The 18,497-nt window shown below is 44.8% G+C and overlaps 1 protein-coding gene across 1 annotated transcript in view; it reads left to right on the plus strand.

Moving 5' to 3' along the window:
• The window catches only part of Chn2 (chimerin 2), a 292,825-nt gene that overhangs the window by 261,040 nt on the left and 13,288 nt on the right, over positions 1–18,497 (plus strand). The window contains exon 7 of the mRNA XM_041640219.1: positions 3,504–3,578. Coding sequence (XP_041496153.1) covers positions 3,504–3,578 — 75 coding nt within the window. The remainder of the gene's footprint in view (positions 1–3,503; positions 3,579–18,497) is intronic.

The raw sequence follows: 18,497 nt of genomic DNA on the forward strand, positions 1-18,497 counted from the left end.
TAACACGGTCAGATGGTCAGTCTTTGTTATGTGTATTCACCACAATAAAAAATAAAACTTGTCCTCTGGTGGAAGCAGCTCAGACCTCCTTAGATAAGTCAACAGACTCCCACCTGCAAGATTTGGGACCTTGGGCAAGGTATTTAAGCTCCTAGTTCATCTGTAGGGTAAGGAATTAGCACAGTACTGCATTGTAGGCTCGTACATCTTTAGCAAATCCTAACACGAAACATACACTTAAATGTTTATGTTATTAACTTAAGCCAGACAAGCCCTACCTGAGGCTTGGGCAGTATTAGGCAATGTCCTTCGGTGATCACAGTGGGGGTTCTACAGGTACCCAGTGAGGAGAGCCAAGGGTTGCTGCCAGCCAACACACAGCAGAGCCCCTCAACACAAAGATGGGAGTGGCCCAAGCATCAGCAGTCCAGGGAGAACCACAGGTTTCAATAGAACCTCCAGAGAAATGTGCCTCCATTCATAAGTATAGGTCAGATGGAGAGGTGTGTTGGGGACAGCGATTCTTGCTGTGGAAGATGGGAAGGACGGGGGCTTGCTTGGAGATGAGCAGATAAAAAGCCCCTTGGGAGCCTAAGGGGAGGGGGTTGTCACTAAGAGACTCTTGCAACCCTTTTTCTTCTGTAGTAAGGGGGTGACTCAGAGTGTCCTCAAAGCTCTCATTGCCCTGGGGAGCTAACGCTGGCAGTCCCTGTGAAGAGGGCCCTGGAAGGACAGTGTGTGGTTCCTGCCTGCGGCTGAATGCGTCTTGTGTTTGGGGAAATGATCTGGAAACTGTCGGAGAAAGAAGTCACTGTCCTGAGTAGAAATAAAATAAGTAGTGACATGCACACAAGAAGAAAAGATTAAATCCTGTGTTCAAGCAGCAACCCACCACAAAGAGACTCTGTTACCCCCTTGCTATATAAAGGGTTATTTAATCTGATTTTCAAATGGTATAATCATTCACTTCGTCTCACACACTCTAGTGTGGGCTCTTTACATCAGAAGGTCTGTGTTCACTTAGTTGCAATGAAGGTTTGAGAAAAGAGCTTTATCCCTGGCCTCCAAAATTTTATCCTGAGGCTAACCCTGGACACATCTGTAAGGTATCCCCAAACCCATTTCAGCCATGTCAGGATCACATCAGGGAAAGGAGCCATTAGGAAAGAATGGCCTTGGGCAATCCTGGTCCTTAGAAGCTGGGGTGTAAGTGATGATAACGACAGAATTAATGGGCGACCCTCCCCACCCGATGCGGGACACCTTTGCTCCCCTTTCTCCAGACTCCTGCCTCCCTCCATGTGCTAGGGCTTTCTAGAACCTTCCTTGTATTCTGTGGCTGCTGTAGCAAGAAATCCCATTAGAGACTTGCCGAGGAGCCAAAGGTGACCCAGGCACGGGGGCAATACCCAAGTTCTCGGTAAAATGGAGGGAAGAACTGTCTCTGGTTCCGCTAAGACGGTGTTAAGTGCAGTGAAGAACAGAACAGTACTTAAGAGGGCAGAGCACAGCCAGGCAGTGGTGGCACACACCTTTAATCCCAGCACTCGAGAGGCAGAGGCAGGCGGATCTCTGTGAGTTCGAGGCCAAACTCAACCTAGTTCCAGGACAGGCTCCAAAGGTACAGAGAAACCCTGCCTCTAAAATACAGGGGGAAAAAAGGCAGAGTGGGGATTGTTTCTTGGCACATGGCACAGGAGTTGGAATTTGCATGTTGGTCAGGAGGTAGGTGTGTTTAAATGATGCCATAATACTCTAAGGGAAAGCCAGAGCTGCTGTATGGAGAAGCTGAATATGCCAGGAAACGAGATTTTTCAGGATCTCTGGGACAAATGGATATCGAGACCAGTAAAAGCTCACAACACCAGGCCTTGTTTCAGCCATGGAGGAGCGTGGGATTCTGCTACTGTTACAAGATATGTGTCCTTCAGCAATTTCTGTTACCCCTGGTGCCTCAGTATTTTCATCCAGAAAATGGACATAAACATCTTGGCCCTTATACCCTTATGCTGGAGATTAAATTAGTAAATGTGCTTTAGTACATTCTGAGTGTTGTCTGGCACAGCATAAGTTCCTACAAGTGACAAAAAACTTTGACTGCTATTTCTGATTTTTTTTTAAAAAAAAAAAGTAGTAAGATGAAATTGGAGAAGGCACTTCTGACTTCTGAGCCAAGCCAAAATGATGGGGCATAGAAATGGAGACTCACACAGGGGAAGGGCTGCTGTCATGAATTGCCACAGGACAGCTTCGAGGGGCTCTGCTCAGATACAGGGCCATGTCTTATAGGACACAGGATGCAACTCAAGAATGTATCTCTCAGTTCACCCAGCCTTCTGTATTCTCTTGTATTCTAGCTCTGAAAGTATTGATTTTACCGTCTGACTGGTATTAGCTGCATTAAAGTACTCCCAAGACACCCCAACCCCCCTCTTCTGTTAATGGGGAGACCTGGGACCAAACACCATGATCCCAAAGGAGGCCAACCCAATGCTTCTAAAAGCACAAAGGGCCTGAAGATAGGCTAGGGCACTAACAAAATACATACCCACGATGCTTTGTTTAAAAAGAGAAACGGCAGTGACATTTGTATTTTAGTCAAGGTGTGTCTCCTCGTGGGATTGCAGGAGCATTGGGAGGGGATGAAGGACAATGGTGGAACCCTGTAGTGAGGCAGCCTTGCCTTCTGACCCTCTGGCCTGGGAGCTTGCTGAGCCCAGAGCCAAATGGTTTCCACTTCTCTCACAAGCTGCTTGGGCTCAAACTGTTGCAGTTAGATAAATGTGTAAGAATAAAGATAAGGTTTTCAAGGACTGGGCAGTTTAAAAAATATATATAGGTGCGAGTTTATCCCTATACAATTAAAGAATCATGTGGGTTTAAAGGTTTAGTCTGCTAGAGGTCAGCCCAAGATGAGATTCAGAGGCCCAGAATAATTGGATACAGCTTTGACTAGGAACACCACAAGAAGCGTGTGTGTGTGTGTGTGTGTGTGTGTGTGTGTGTGTGTATGCACGCCTGGATGCACACATGCGCATGTGCACACATGGCTGCCTCCCTCGATCTCCTATGCTGACTGGATAATCAGGGGGTGGTTACACATGAATGTGTGCTCTTGTTCCAGGCACATGCCAGCCTTAAGAAATCGCACAAAGCAGGCCCATCCCTACTCAGTCAGAGCCCCCTCCATCACTCAGTCATCCCTTCCAGGTCACATGCCTCGGGGCTCTGCAGACGGGACACAGCTGTCTCAAATCTGCTGCCACAGTCCCCAAACTCTGCTGGCTCTAGAGAGCTCCCACAGGCAGACTCGGGAGATCCGAGACCCAAGCACGATGTTCTCTCAGGAGCTCTGGCTGGAAAACGAGAGAAAATGTGCTATGGTTCGCAAGTCCAAGCCTGGCAGGAAGCGTCAAGAGTTGCTGGCCATTGCGCTCGGGGTGAAGGTGGGACTCAAAGGTGGCTTTCTTTGGTCTCCTCTCAAGCTCTTTGCTTGTTCACAGATCTCCTCGCTTGTCAGAAGAGCTGCCCTCACACACGACAACCACTTCAACTATGAGAAGACACACAACTTCAAGGTGAGTGGCTACGTTCTTTCTGCTGCCCTGCGGGGGAGGGGAGATGGGGGTGGGAGAGGATCCTTGAGGACTTCCATCTGGTCTCTAGTCAGAAAGGCAGGAGGCAGCAAATTCCTTTGTTTTCCACATAACCCGCTGCCTTGTGTTGAACTGAAGGCCGGAGAGAGCAGCTGGCTTCACAAGGCTGCTCTTAATACCTACACGTGTACTGACTTAGTTCTGGGAAGCCAGGCCTACTTCTTCTTCACCTTTCCATGCCCGGGGAGAGGGGCGCAGAAGATTCCCAGTCGGTGGCGCTTAGAAGTGTTCTGCACAAAACCTAGCGTTACTTTTCCACCCAGAAGAAGGGCTGCTGCTGTCTGAGACAGTGCAAACAGCTGTCCAGCTCATGTTTGCTGTTTTTGTCTTTTGTTCTCGGTGATTCTGTTTCTGTGCAGACAGCTGCAGATGTCACAGGCGAGAACCCATTCACTGTCTTGCATGTGTGTTTTGGGTCCAGGGGTACCTTACAGTCTGACCAGGCTTGACCCCGCTCTCCAGTCTAAACAAAACGTTAGGGGAGTTGGTGGGAGTCTCAGTGGTTTTCCCCATGTACTGTCTTCATTTTAGACCCGCTCTGGGTGTGAGCTGCTGCCAGAAGATTAGGGCCTCTTGTGCTGTGCTGTGTTGTGCGAGAAGTGTTCAGAGGGGAAACCCATGACAAATTGCCCAGCATGGGAAGCTGCTCTGGGGAGGAAGGATGGACCATGCTAGAGATTCACCTAAGCGGATGGGGGATGCTGTGTGAAGCTGGGGGTTTTCAGATGCAGGATTCAGGAAGAAAAGACTAGGTGCAGAACCAAACTGCAGCTTGTCCTCCTTGGTTGAATCCTGCTTTCCTTCTGGAGCCACAGCCATGGAAATGAGACGGAGCAGCAGGAACGAGGAAACCAATGAAGGGTCAGCGTTTCCTAAGGATATATGTGCATCTATTAAATTTACATTCATGTTAGCCTGGTCTGTCTCCCCACTGCTAGTTTAGGAAAGCATGCAGCTCAGGCCTTTGCCTGCTGTCCTTGACCAGAGGAATGGGAAGCCTTCAACCCTATGAATTAGTGAGGGCGGAGAGTTGTGCCTTTTGGGATCTCTTCCACACTAAGACTTTTCTCTTTCTCCCATTACTGAATAATGACAGGTCTGGAACACAAAAGGTCCTCTTTTATTTTCTCCTTCTGGTTTTCTATTTAACCCCTGTGATCTCTTCTTTCCTTAAGAAAGTGTTTTTCTGACGTTTGACGGGAATCCCTGGTTTGGACATCCTGTGGATGCTCTGCCGGGCATGACAGGAGAGGTCTTGCTGTGTTTGCAGATCCCTTTCCTTCCTTTCCAGAATTCTAGTGATTTTGCTCCGAAGGCGCCATTTGATTGCGTTAGTGTGGCATAGCTTCACAGAGGGAATTCCCCATGAGTTCCAAACACACGCGGACTCAGGTGACTGGCACGTCACAGCCGGTGCCAGTCTGTTCTAGCTTACATCTCTAAAGGGGAAATTTTAAGGCACTCTGAGAAAGAATGGTTGAAAAGATACGCTTAGATTTCCTAACTGTGCTGCCAAGATGTATTGGTAGAAGAACAAAGCATTCAGTGTGCCATGAAGAGAGAGAGAGCGCCCAGTACATATGCGTTGTCCCAGGTGGGTCCACGAGACAGACAGGAACCCACCCCCTCTGTGGCTTACACAGACGTCTTTGAAACCTAAGAGGCCCTGGGGTCACTGCGGCAGCAAATGTGGCTGTCAGTGGTGCTCTCCTTGTCTTTGTCCTTGGGAATCAGTTTGCTGGGGCTGGAGGAGGCACTCACTGTGCTCTGATTCATATTTTCCCACCCGAGGTCCCTTACCCTCTTCTGACCCTCAGCTGACTACAGACACAAACTTAGCATGATCTTTCAGGAAAACATTCTAGAAACATAGCCATGGGTTTTTAGGAATAAGTCACTAACTAAAGAAAGCAGGCTTTTACCAAGGGCCCCACTAACTACTTGTAATTTATGTTTTTTTTTTAAATGCCGGCTTTCTGGGCTGTCCTGCCAGGGCAAACTCTGACTCATATATATATATATATATATATATATATATTTATTTATTTATTTATTATGTATACAATATTCTGTCTGTATGCCTGAAGGCCAGTTGAGGGCGCCAGACGTCTTTACAGATGGTTGTGAGCCACCATGTGGTTGCTGGGAATTGAACTCAGGACCTTTGGAAGAGCAGGCAATGCTCTTAACCACTGAGCCATCTCTCCAGCCCTGTAATTTATGTTTTATCCCTTCGTTTTACGTCAGCTTTTTATTTATGTTGACTTCTAATGGGCTGTATTCTGGAACTTTCCTGATTGGAAGGTGCTATGTACATAGCATGGCGTTAGTGTAACAAGAATGCATGGTCGTGGTTTTTTTGTGCTGATCAGCAGATAACTTTCACTTTACTCCCATCTGAACTCTTACCTGAGATAGGAATCTACCCGCAGAACCTGCTGCCTCACCCACAGCAAGGCCTCCTTGCACAGTGAGGTCTGTTGGGGTTGGGGGAGGGGCATTAGAGAACTCTCTTCCATGCTGTACTCTGGAACTTCTTCATGGGGAATGAAGAGAAACTCTCCACATACACAACTCTGGGAGAGTGCTCTTCTCAGATGCTCCAGAGAGCAGGGCATACCTGGGACCTGCTTTTCAAACAACACTGCCAAGAAATAAAAAAAAAAAAAATCAGTGCAAAAGCTTTTGTGGTTATGCCTCACTACATGTGATAATCGTGTGCTTTCCAAACTGTTGCCTGCTGCTGCTGTGGTTATTCAAAGCTGGGGTTTCCTAGGACTCCTGGCTCCTACTCCACTCAAAGACAGTGGTGAAATTAAGATTCCAATATAAACAAAAATTATCTGTAGAGGAAAGAGCTTCCACTCTGTTTGGCTGGCAAGGGAAACTCTCAGTGCATCTATGGTTCAGTTCTAAAACACTTTAGGTGAGCCAACCCCAAGCCCCAGCAACCTGCATCCGTGTCCTTCCGTGCCATCAACACATGGCAAGCACCATGACTACTCATGAACTCTAGCAATGAGCTTAGCTCTCTTAGCCTCAGTTTACTTGCTGGTAAAATGGGACCCTTGCAGGGTTTCATGTTTACACACCGACCAGCAGGTAGCTCTTCTGCTATTGCTATGCTCAGGGCTTTCTTTGCACAATTACACTTGGAAAATGGATACATGTGAATTGTGTGTCACTTCTCTGTCCCCTGGGTAAGAAGTCATTTGATGTACACTTTTACTATCACTTTATTCTTCATCCTTTTGTGCCTCGTACTCCCCTCTGTCTTTGTGTTTCGTTTTCTTCATGGTATATTTTTTTATTTAATGCCCTCACTTCTACAGGTTGGTCTTTCCACCATTTTTTTTCCTCTCTTATTGACTATGTATAACAGAAAATAAAATGAAGTCTGATGATGCTGTTTCTTTTAGTGTGGTCTACCATGTTTGAATGCCCCTCATTTGTTTAAAAAGTAGATGAAGGGTTAAAATTTTTAGACCTGGATTCCATGTGTATTTTTCCCAGTTTTCAAGAAATTTATCATATCTATGAGGACTTTAGCAAGTTTCTGCCTCTGACATAAGAACCACAAATTTGGTAACTTAAAACAACAAAAATTTATTTTCTTAGTTTTAGATGTCAGATTCTATAGCCAAGCTGTGGGCATTGGCTCCTTCTGCAGATGCCCCATGCCCTCGGCTACCTATCCATATGACTGGCAGTCCTTGGGGTTCCCTTGGCTCATATTTCTGCCTCTACCTTCATATCACCATCTTCTGTGTTTTTGTAGGTGTTGAAATAAGAGCGGCGGGCTGCGTCCCCAGCACCCGGCCGCCCCCACAGCTAGCTTTACCCAAAATAATTACACGGAAACTGTATTCTTTTAAACACCTCTTGGCCCATTATATCTAGCCTTTTCTCGGCTAACTCTCGCACCTGGACTAGCCCATTTCTTATAATCTGTGTAGCCCACGAGCTGGTTTACCAGGAATGATCTTAACCTGCATCTGCCTGGAGTGGGAGAATCATGGTGACTCCTTGACTCAGCTTCTTTCTCCCAGCATTCTGTTCTGTCTACTCCTCCCACCTATGTTTTAACCTATGAGGGCCAAGCAGTTTCTTTATTGCTTAACCAATGAAATCAACAGATTGATATATGACACTCACACATCACTTCCCCTTTTTCTGTTTAAAAAAAAAAGGAAGGCTTTAATTTTAACATAGCAAAATTACATATAACAAAACAGTTATTAAGTAAGAATTACAGTTACAATATTTACATCTATTTTATCTTTTATCATAACTAAGGAAAACTATAACTATCTATTCATTCTTCAACTCCATTAAAGACTCCAGAAGAATATAATATTACCTAAGCAAACAAGAAATCCAAACTCTAGAAATGACAGAGACATCTCGCTGCCTGGACAGTCACCTAAAGTTCCTCTGCATTGTTGGGGCATCCATCTTTGGCCTACAGGCCCATAGTTTCCAGCAGACATTTTCATGAAGCAGGAAATTCCAAAGACAGTTCAGTTACTATCTGCTGTGTCCTGCAGAATGTCTTGCAGACTCTTTCATGAGTCATACCCCGAAAGACCATCTCACCTTTAGGCAAGTTCAGCAGTTCTCTCTCTGCGGGTTCTCTGTGTCCATTTAATGCAACAGTCCAGGCAAGAGCAGTTTCTTGCCCAAATGGCTATCCAACTCCATAAGGATCCTCTTCGATGCTCATCTTCCTCTCGAAGTAGATTGGTGCTCCCAGGAGCAGACATGTCTCATTGTCATGAAAAATCCTAAGTTATTAAAATATTTTAAATGCCATATTCTGCAGCCTTTGAGAGATATGAAGAATGCCTATCTGAAATATATCTCTATATATCTGGAAAATCTAAGTAACATGAATTACAAACTTGACTATTATTTATGATTATCCATCAACAACCTATATTTCTTAATTATACAGTACATTTTTAAATGAACTATACAATCACAATACCTTAATCAAGAGCAGAAATACATATACATATAGCTAAATTGACCTTAAAATCCATACCAATGCAAATTATTCATACCTATATCATTTCCCCCTTTAAATGTAAAAGAACATTTATAAACAATATTTTGGGAACATGGGCGCAGTTTTTTCTCTCCAAACTGACACTCCTACATCATGTAGGTTTTCTTTAAGCTCACCAGTCACTGCGTGTAGAGCCATGCTAATCCAGCACAACCTCTTTCTAATTATATCTTCCAAGACTTTATTTTCTAAAGGCTACATGTTCAGTGACCGAGGGTTGGACTTGATCATACTTCAAGACACAGTGCAGCCCATTCCAAGGACTACATTGGTATTTTCAGGAGACTTGAGGGGGAAGGACCTCTTTCTCATCTTTGAGGGTACATCTTTATCTTCCACATACAAGTTCAAGCCTGCCATTTTATTAGGGGCTTTCAGGCCACAGGATGACATCTTCAGACAGCAACTACTGTGTACTAAGTATCAACCCTTAGTGTGGGTACCACTGCTAAGATCCGTGGTTACTCATTCATCATCTTTAAGGTTTTCATTGGTTTGTTTGTTTGTTTATTTATTTATTTCTATTGGTGCTTTATTGATCTGACAGAAAGTGAAGAAATTTCCTGGTCTCTTGATTAAACATTTCTTCATGAATAAAAGGTACAGTAAAGACACAGAAATCTTAAAGCAGCAGGACGCCCTTCTACTTGGAGTGTGGCATCAGAAGTGTCGATTTGTGTGGTTTGTTCATATAAAGAACGTGTATGCTACTATTAAGGGTCTGGCATGGCTATTAGGTAAGACGTATGGTTAGGCTGCTCTGGCTGCATAATAGGTGTGGCCTGATGCAAAACAAAACTGTGAGGTACTGTTAAAATAGTCGTCAAGACAAGACAGGAGAGCCCTTAGCCAGGATGGCCTATGACCTCTGTGCCCTTTCACAGCCCCTTAGCAAAGCTGAAGAGGAACGTGCTCATGTCTAGCACACACCCAACCCTGTTGTTTCTCTTGTCTCATCGCTCCTGTCTTCTGTTTTCCCACTGATTCCTCTACTGTGCTCTACTGATTCCTCTACTAGTGCTCCACAGTGAGGACCTATGTTGGTAAGCCTTTCTTTGCTACGACAAAATGCCTGAGATAAACCCACTTAAAGAGGAAAGATTCTTTCTTTCTTTTTTTTTTTTTTTGTCTCATGGATTTCGATCAGTACATGGTGTCTGGCCTCTGTCATTTCTGGCATGTGGCAAATGCATGTTAGAGCAAAGCTGCTCACCTCACGGAGGTCAGGAAGCAAACAGAGAAGCAGAAAAGTGCTGGGTTCCAGTGTCTCCCCAAGGACACACTCTTCAATGCTCTAATTTCCTCCATCAAGGAAAACTTCTGCCCCCTAAAGTCGCTACCACCTCCCAGTAGCACCATAGCTGAGAACCAAGCCTTCAACGTATGAGTTTCTAGGGGAGGGACATTTAAAATCCAAACTGTGACAGTATGTGCTTACCATAAAAAGAGCTTGTTTGTGACAGTAATGACTTAATTAATCCAGCTGTTCTGGTTTAAACCGATCCTTTGGGACCTAGTTACATGCCAGCTTCACCTAAAGCAGTAGTTTTCAACCTGTGGGTCACGACCCCTTTCATGGGGGTCGTCTAAGGTCATCCTAAACCACAGATATTTACATCACAACAGTATCACGATTACAGTTATGAAGTAGCAATGAAAATAATCTTATGGTTGGGGTCTCACCGTAGCATGAGGAAGTGCATTAAAGGGCCACAGCATTGGGAAGGTTGAGAAGCCCTGGGCTAAAGGGACGGTGCTGACAGAGGACTTTCAACCAAGTGGGAAAGCAGTTTGTAGAGGAAGGGTGTGGTCCAGATGTCCCACCTTCCTGCCACGGCCGACTCAGAGCAGACTCAGAGCACATCTCCCACCCAGCTAACCTTTATGTGTGTGCCGCGGTGTCTTCGTCACTGTCACTGCGAGTCCCTCTCAGACCAGCAGAGCCCAGGATTGAGACTGGGACCTAATGCAGCCCACAGCAGGGTGCCCACGTTCAGCCACACCAGGACATGGCTCAGCCATACAGCTTCACAGTGTCACTTACCGGCTACACCATCTGACCCCTATCAAGTGCTTAACTGTTCTTAATTTTTTTATGGACTCTGTCTGGCTCTAAATAACACAAAATTCAAAAGGACTATTCTGAATGACTAAATGCCCGATTCTGGCACTTTCCACCCAGAGAAATGAGCCTTTTGTGTTTTATATGGGACAAGAGAGTGGGTACCAGTGGTCACGATTCATACTAAGAGGATGCCTTCTGAAACTTTCCAGGAAAGAGAGCTCCCCAGCTATTTATGCCTTTACTCCACCAACACAGACCACGGGCTGCTTGGGTGCCAGGTGCCAGAGAGTGCTGGGGGAGAAATGGCTGCATTCTCCTGCCAAGGGCTTTACAGCCAAAACACTTTTTGCCACAGAGGGACATTTGGCGATGTCTAGAGATGTACTTTTTATATCTTGTTTTTTTGTTATTTGTTGGTCTTTTTTTTTTTTTTGAGACTGGGTTTCACTGTCCTGAGATTCGCTCTGTAGACCAGGTTGGCTTTAAACTCACAGAGATCCTCCTGCCTGCCTCCCGAGTGCTGGGATCAAAGGCGTGTGCCACCATCACCCAGCTGGAGATGTGTTTTCCATCACACCAAAGTGTACCAGTGACATCCAGAGAGGCCAGGGAGGACGTGGCCAGGACAACCCCCAATGTTCCTCAGCTGTCTGTCCACAGCTCCAGGGAGTGAGTGGGGGAGCCTCTGGTTCCTCCTACCCAAACAATAACCAGTTCTGATCTTGCTTAACTTCTGAGAAGAGCTGGAATCCAGCCTTTTCAGGGTGTGTGGCCTTAGACTCAGGAGGAGGTAGACATAAATAAGAGTGGAAATCAACACAGGAACATCTGAGTCCAAGGAGAAGATCTAAGAAAGGCTTTGTGGCCAGTGGTAGTTTGGGAACACAGCCCCCTCTTTTCTATGACACAGTTCCTTCCGCCTCCAGATGCATGCACAGCTGCTGCCGTCTGCTTTCGCATCTTAACCAGCCGCTAGGGTGTCCCCTTCAACCCTGCCCCTGCCTTGGTGTCTCTGGCATAAATTACTTAAGCTCTGGTGTGGAACCTTTGCAAGAGGGTTCAAGGGCTTCCCTCAGCCAGTAACCCCAAATCTTCAGTCTCTCAGGCCCACCGTTGGGGACGAGCATGAAGCTGAAGCTTAGCTCATAGTCTGTCAGATTCAGCATTGCCAACAGGGCCAGGTCTCTGAGCTTGTCCCCGGCTTTAGTGTGGGACCACACCTTTAATCCCATCTTAAATGCCCAGGCAGCTGCTCCAGGGATTCTTGGTGTTTCCATTAGAGCCTGTTTTAGCACTGGCCCCTCTCACAGCGTCTGAGCGGTGAACCTCGCTGAGGGAACAGAAAGTGTCTCTGTTACAGGTGACGTCGCTATCTTTTTACATCTGAGGAGGTTCACTTCAGGGTCAGACTTTCACCTGCTCCTGCAGGAAGGGAAAGCCCAGAGTTTAATTTCTCACATGAGTTCATTGTCACATGATTGTGGGAAACAGTAAAGTAGAGGAACAATCCTCTGTGGAAACCTGGAGGCCTTGACTGCACTACTGGCCTGGGCAACTGAGGCGAATCTGCATCCCCTCACAGTGAACCCTGGGCCTCCAAAACCCAGGCCCTTGAGTCTGGAAGAGTCTTTTGCCAACTCTAAGCCACTCTTTTATGCACATTAAACAGTCTAGAAAGTGGCTGTAGTCCTTTTCCAATTACAATGAAACAGTCAAGTTGCATTTTTATTATTAAAAATAGAACTGATAAGCTGGGGCAAAATGGTTTTGTTCTGTGTCCATGAGTCTCAGTCAAGGTTGTATTGCCCCTGCCACCACCACTGGGAAGCACTTGTCAACATCTGTCCCATCCCTTCAGGGATTCTGTGAGTCTCTGGTATGTAGACAGTCAGGGATGCTGGAGCGGAAAAAGAAAACAAAAATCCCTGTAGTGCCCAAGACAGCCACCTCCCTCCAAAACCAAGAATTTTCTAGCCCAAAAATGTTAACAAGGATAAGGTTAAGGAATCCTGATATGAACTAATAAGAAAATATAAAAATTCCTCACCGCAGCACATCTCAAGTCGCGCTTGCTTACAGCGACTGGGCGAGCTAATTGTGTGTTCCGGTGGTGTCTGCACTGGCCCATCAAAACATTTGCTCTGAAACCACGAGAGAGACGGGCCTTCCAGATTCAGCAAATGTGAGACAATAACATCCTGTTCACCTCCGGAAAGCTGAGTGGGGATGCCTGCTGGCTGCCTGGGACGCTCTTGACAGCTCTTCTTCCTCTTGTTTTTATTACATGCCCATCTACCTTATCTCTCTCAATGCCATCTTGTTGTTCACTGTGGCCTTTTAATTCCAGGCAGACCATGCCAGTATAATAGTCTTGGACAAAACGCTCTTCCTGTCTGGAGAATTTCTTCCTGTCTGGGGTATTTTAGTTACTGCCCTCGAGTTTGCAAAATGTTCTTTCTCTTAACAACAACAACAACAAAAAGGTATTTTTGAAAATCTGTAAGTTTCAGAGAATAGAAAGAGCAGATTAGTGTTTTTTTGTTTCGTTTTGTTTTAAGGTATAGGGTTTTTCACTGAGATGGCAGATGTCAGACATCAACCCCAAAGATCATGGCTCAGAACACACTCTCAGCATTCCCTGGAGTTCGTTCTCTCCTCGGGTTCCAGTAGAAAATTGAATAACACACCAGCCACAAAAAATAAACAATGTCTCATCCTCAAAAGGAAACTGGGCAGGGGGCCTAAAATAATGTTTGTCTAACTCACATTCCCCCTGGTTTGTATTTTGTTTTACTCGTGTGGGACTATGTTAGGGACGTGGAGAGTCACTTGTTCCTTGTGAGGTCTGCCTGCATGTGTCGTTTGCCCATGGGCTGGATGTTGGGAAAGGACATGGATTAAATAGGGCAGGAATGATAAGTGCTCTGTGCAGTTCCGATGTGCTGGATGACATTGCAGATGACTGGCAGAAGTGAAGCTTAGAATTGTGTGATGGACAGCCCCACGTTTCTGGAAGTGCTTAGTAGTTAGTCCCCCATCTGTGTGCAGTAAATACCAAAACTGCTTCCCTAACTACTGAACCTGGCGCTTTGACTTTGGTGCCAGTGATGCACCAGGTATGCTCCAGGTAGCTTTGTATCGTCCCTCTGCTTACGTCCCTCATCAGAAACGACTGAGTTTCAACGCCCAAGCCCACCTTCCTAGGTCCTCCGTTACACTGTCTTACCTCGGACAGTTGTCAAGCGCTCACCTGTCAACGGGAGTGAGCCTCCTACTCGTGTTCCCGGTCTGGTGCCCTTCTATCCATCTAAACTCTGTACACTTAACTCTTTTTCCTTTCAAGAACTAGTTATTCTCTCTGTTACTGTGTTATAGAATGTCTTACGTGATCAGGCATATCACCTGACACATAATCGCTTTTGTTACCTGTTTATCCTTCTAGATGTTGAAATCCTTGGGTGCAGGGTTTGCTTGTTTCTTCTCTGTCTCTCAGCTATGCATGCACAAGGATAGAGCCGGGCTCACAGCAGCCATCTGCATGTCAACTAAATAAGCACAGAAATGATGAGGTGATGCAAAGGTCACAGGTGACTCTGGTAGGATGCCTTTCACCTCTCCGTCACCTTCCCATACTGAGTGAGAAGCATACCTTTCTGAGGTACGCTTGTCACTGCCGGGTGCCAAGTCGACTACACACAGTATCCTGGGAGTGCTGCTGCTGTGTCTTTATGACTGGCTCACATTATAGTTAGCAGTGAGCACACATAAATGCTCTGTGTGCTTTGAGGGGGAAGCACATTCTTTGAATTGTTGGGTATAAATTTCCTTTCCTTTGTCATCTATTAACAACAGCTGTTTATCAGTTTTAGTAAATAAATGTTGAACTCGTAATGGTAGAATTGTCAACTTTTCCTTACAATTTTTTCTATGTTTATTTTAGATTTTTGAAATTGTATTGTCATATACATGTAAGTTCAAAGTACTTATGTCTTTCTAGTAAACCATACTAATGTTATGCCCTTTTATGACTAAATACACAAATAGGCATGTCTGGCTTATTGGGTTCACTGGGCTAGTCGCATTTTTGAGGTACATCTTTTTGGCTCCAATATTTCTTTGACATTGTTTTTTGAGTGTGTTTCTTATAAATATTTGTAAAATACCATCTGCAAATCTTTTTCCTCCGAGTAGGCCATTAGAGAATCACAGATATTTTACATGTGTTCACTGGTTTTCTTACTTTTTTTTTTTTTTTACTTTTTATTGGCTTGATCAAATCTTTGTGTCATTTTCCTCTGTGGATATTTTCTTAATATATGGAATCTATGCCTTGCTTTTCTATGTACTCAAAAAGAAAAAAGAAAGAAAAAGAAAACCACTTTGTCTCTAGTTATTTAGAATATCCTCAGTTAATAAAAAGTTCTTCTTACATCTCCCAAATATAAAGACGATGCAGTGACTCAACTCTTGCCCATGTTCAATCCTTTTCATTTGCAACCTGCTTCTGAATCCCTGAAACTAACTCTTTTAGTGTTGATTTTGTCTGCCAATAGAACCTAGGGATTGGCTCGTTTTCTTTACCGCACTTACCACTGCATCTGGAGTTGCATTCCTTTCTCTGATTTCTGCAACTCAGGGAAGCATATCCTTTGTTTCTTTGCATGAGGCTCGAAAGTGCTTCTTGTCCATCAGAAAATATCATGATCTTACTACCCTTCTCCATAATTAAGTAGGTATCAAAGTTAGGCTCACGATGTGATGGAGTTATTCTATGATGTATAATCTCATTTTTGCTGAAGAAAAAGCCTGTCTTCACATTAATTGTTGTCCCTTTCCAAGCAAGTGTCATGTCTTCAGGGCTCAGGTTTGAACAGCGTTTCCACTTTCTCTGTGGTGACAGATTGCTTTTATGTACTTGGTTTGAAACTCATTTCATGTTTCTTAAGATGATGTTTTTGTGCCTTTTACTAATTCTGGAAAATCTTAAGTATTCTTCTATTTTGGTATTGCATACGTCCATTTCCACTACTTCACCATTTGGCGGCTCCTCGGGATCACCATGTCTTTGTGTATATTTGCCTTTTCTGCATCTACAGTCACTTATCAGTCCCACTAACAGTTCACTGTGTCCCGGTGTCTTTCAAAGCACTGTCTCTCGAGCCCACAACTCCTGTGTCCTGTCTTTTCTCCCTTAGCAGCATCATAGCCAAGCTTCCTTCTGTAGTACCAGGGACCAAACCTAAGACTTCGAGCTCTGCCACTGAGCCGCATCTTGAGACCCCTTTCCTTTTCATATTTTAGTTCTTGCCATGCTTTTGTTTTTACTGTAATTTTTTTATTCTTGAGACATTTATATGTGTATAAGATGAAATATGACCATATAAACCCCTTACCGAGGAGTTATTGGCAGTTGGTGACTGTCCAGAGTGAGAGGGTCATTGTTTTTTGAGGGCATGGCCACTGGTAGGTTTCCCATGACCCCATGATGGATGGCTCTATACCCATGCACATATGGATAGAACTAATTGAATGAAGTGGGTTTGTTTTTCTTTTTGAGATAGTCTTTCTGTTGCCCAGATGGACCTTCAGCTTTCAGTCCCCTTTCCTTAGCTTCCCTGAACTACCAAGCCTGACTAGCCAAGCTCCTTCATGGGTTTTCCTACATTTTTCTCTAGTTCACTATCCCCCACTTACTCAGTTCAGGTTGAACCTTAAGTCTGTGTTCAATCTCCAAAGAAACCATTCCTGACAAGGTTTCCAGTGGCTTCCCTGTACCCAAATCAACATCTAAGTACATTCCTACTAGGGTGTCTTATCAGTATCCAACATGGCCGCCCACCCCTTCCCTAAAGCAGTCTTCACCTCTTGGCTTCGGAAATGCTTTGCTCTCTTGGTCTTCTTTAAGAAGAGGAGAATGGAGGACCAGACACGACCTCTCCCTACTTGCTTTCTCCTCCCTGTCCTTAATGCTTTTTTAATCCGTTTGTCCAATTAAAACACCATCTACTTTTTTTCAGAGATGGCCCACATTCATCACTGTCACCCCCACTCCTCCTCCAAGCCACTAAATTCATGTGAGTTCCTGCTGTAACTAACACTTTGGCATGACAGCATTGTCTTCAGCCTACCCAAAGCCGCCTTAAACTTTTCCCTACTACAGGATCTTCCCCATCTCATCAGATGGTATTATCGTCCACCTGGTTCCTAAGGAGGGGGGGCACAAGGGATCATTCAAAACTCTTCCCCACCCTCTCTCTCCCTCAGAGACCCATGTACATTCTGCTGTGAGGTTGTACAAATTTGTTCTTCAAAATATACAAGCCCTTTCCATCTTTCCTGCCAGCCTTCTGCTTTAGCCTTTATGGTTCCTCAACAAGACTACTCTGCCCCTTCCAAACCTGTCCCAGCACTGATACCTTCTCACCCATGCTCAACACAGGTTCAGAATGATCTTTTGAAAGAATCACTTTTCTACTTCAAATCCTGCAGGAATGCCTTGTTGATCCTATTCCAAATCTGCATCACTAAGAAAGTCTAAGGCAAGTCTCCCTCTTGTCCCCCACTGCCACCCCAGTGGCTTTCCCTTTTCTATCTTCTTTTCATCTCCCATTCCTCTCCTCTTCCTCTATGTTCTAGGTCACATCAGCCTTGAGTTGCCAATCCCACCGAGTTCTTTAGTTCCTACAAAGTCTCCAGAAGTCCTTCTGCCCAGAATGTTCCCTGCCCTTTCTCTACAGAACCAGCTATTCTCCTCCTCTGAGTTACCTCCCAGGACCATCTAGGAAAGTGCCCCCTTATTCTCACTATGGTAGCAGCCCCACCTTTCTTCTGTAGACCTTTACATACAACTTTAACCTCTATATTATTTTACCTTATGGTCCAATTTCAGCATTATATTAATGATCAGCTTTACTGCCAAAGTTAACTGGCACCTTTAGCCCTTTTCTGGTAAAACATTAATGGCTATTGAATTCATAACATGTTCAACTCTTGGCGGCTCATGTTCCCCAAGAGTTCTTTTAGCACAGAGTTCTGTTTCAGTGGGCCTAGAAATGAATGTTGGCCTTTGGAAAATGCAAGCGCCTCATGGATTCTCTGCATTCCTACAAGGAGCGCTTTGTCATGGGTTGGGATCATACCCAAATGGACCACTTCTCCATTCAAGGAAAAACAATTTTTAAGACTGGTGTCACCGTTTTTCAAAACAGAAGCAATGTCCTGGGTAACTTAATGAGCTAGAATACCCAAAGGCAGACAGAACTTAGTTTCACCGCACAGAGCCATGGTCATAAGGCGCTCCTTCAGATTCAGTCCCATGCTTTCTTTTGCTGTTGTCATTCACGCTCGAGTTCCACTGGGAGGCTGATGTCACTCGCCACTCTGCCAGCACAGTGGCCAGCATGTGTAGTTGAGCAAAGGAGTCTGATGGGCTGCTCCTTCCTCAAGAGTATCAGGTCAGCTGTTTCCCTTAGGGACTGCTCACCTTCCCAAACTGTGACAGTATTTGTTACTTTGGTTGGTTTGTTTGTCTGTTTGCTAAGAATAGTATTCTTTAAAAAAGTAGTAATACATTGATCCTACTTTGTTAAAAATATTGTCTAGCTTATCTTAGCTTTAAAGAAGTTTTGCTAAGACTATGTAAAAACCTATAACTTTTTTACCTAGATTCACGTTCTCCTCGATACACTGTCTGTATGGTTTTCAGCTC

This window comes from Microtus oregoni, unplaced genomic scaffold (genome assembly GCF_018167655.1).
Source record: "Microtus oregoni isolate MIOR12 unplaced genomic scaffold, Mior012 000062F_ref0000492, whole genome shotgun sequence".
NCBI classification, from domain to species: Eukaryota; Metazoa; Chordata; class Mammalia; order Rodentia; family Cricetidae; genus Microtus; species Microtus oregoni.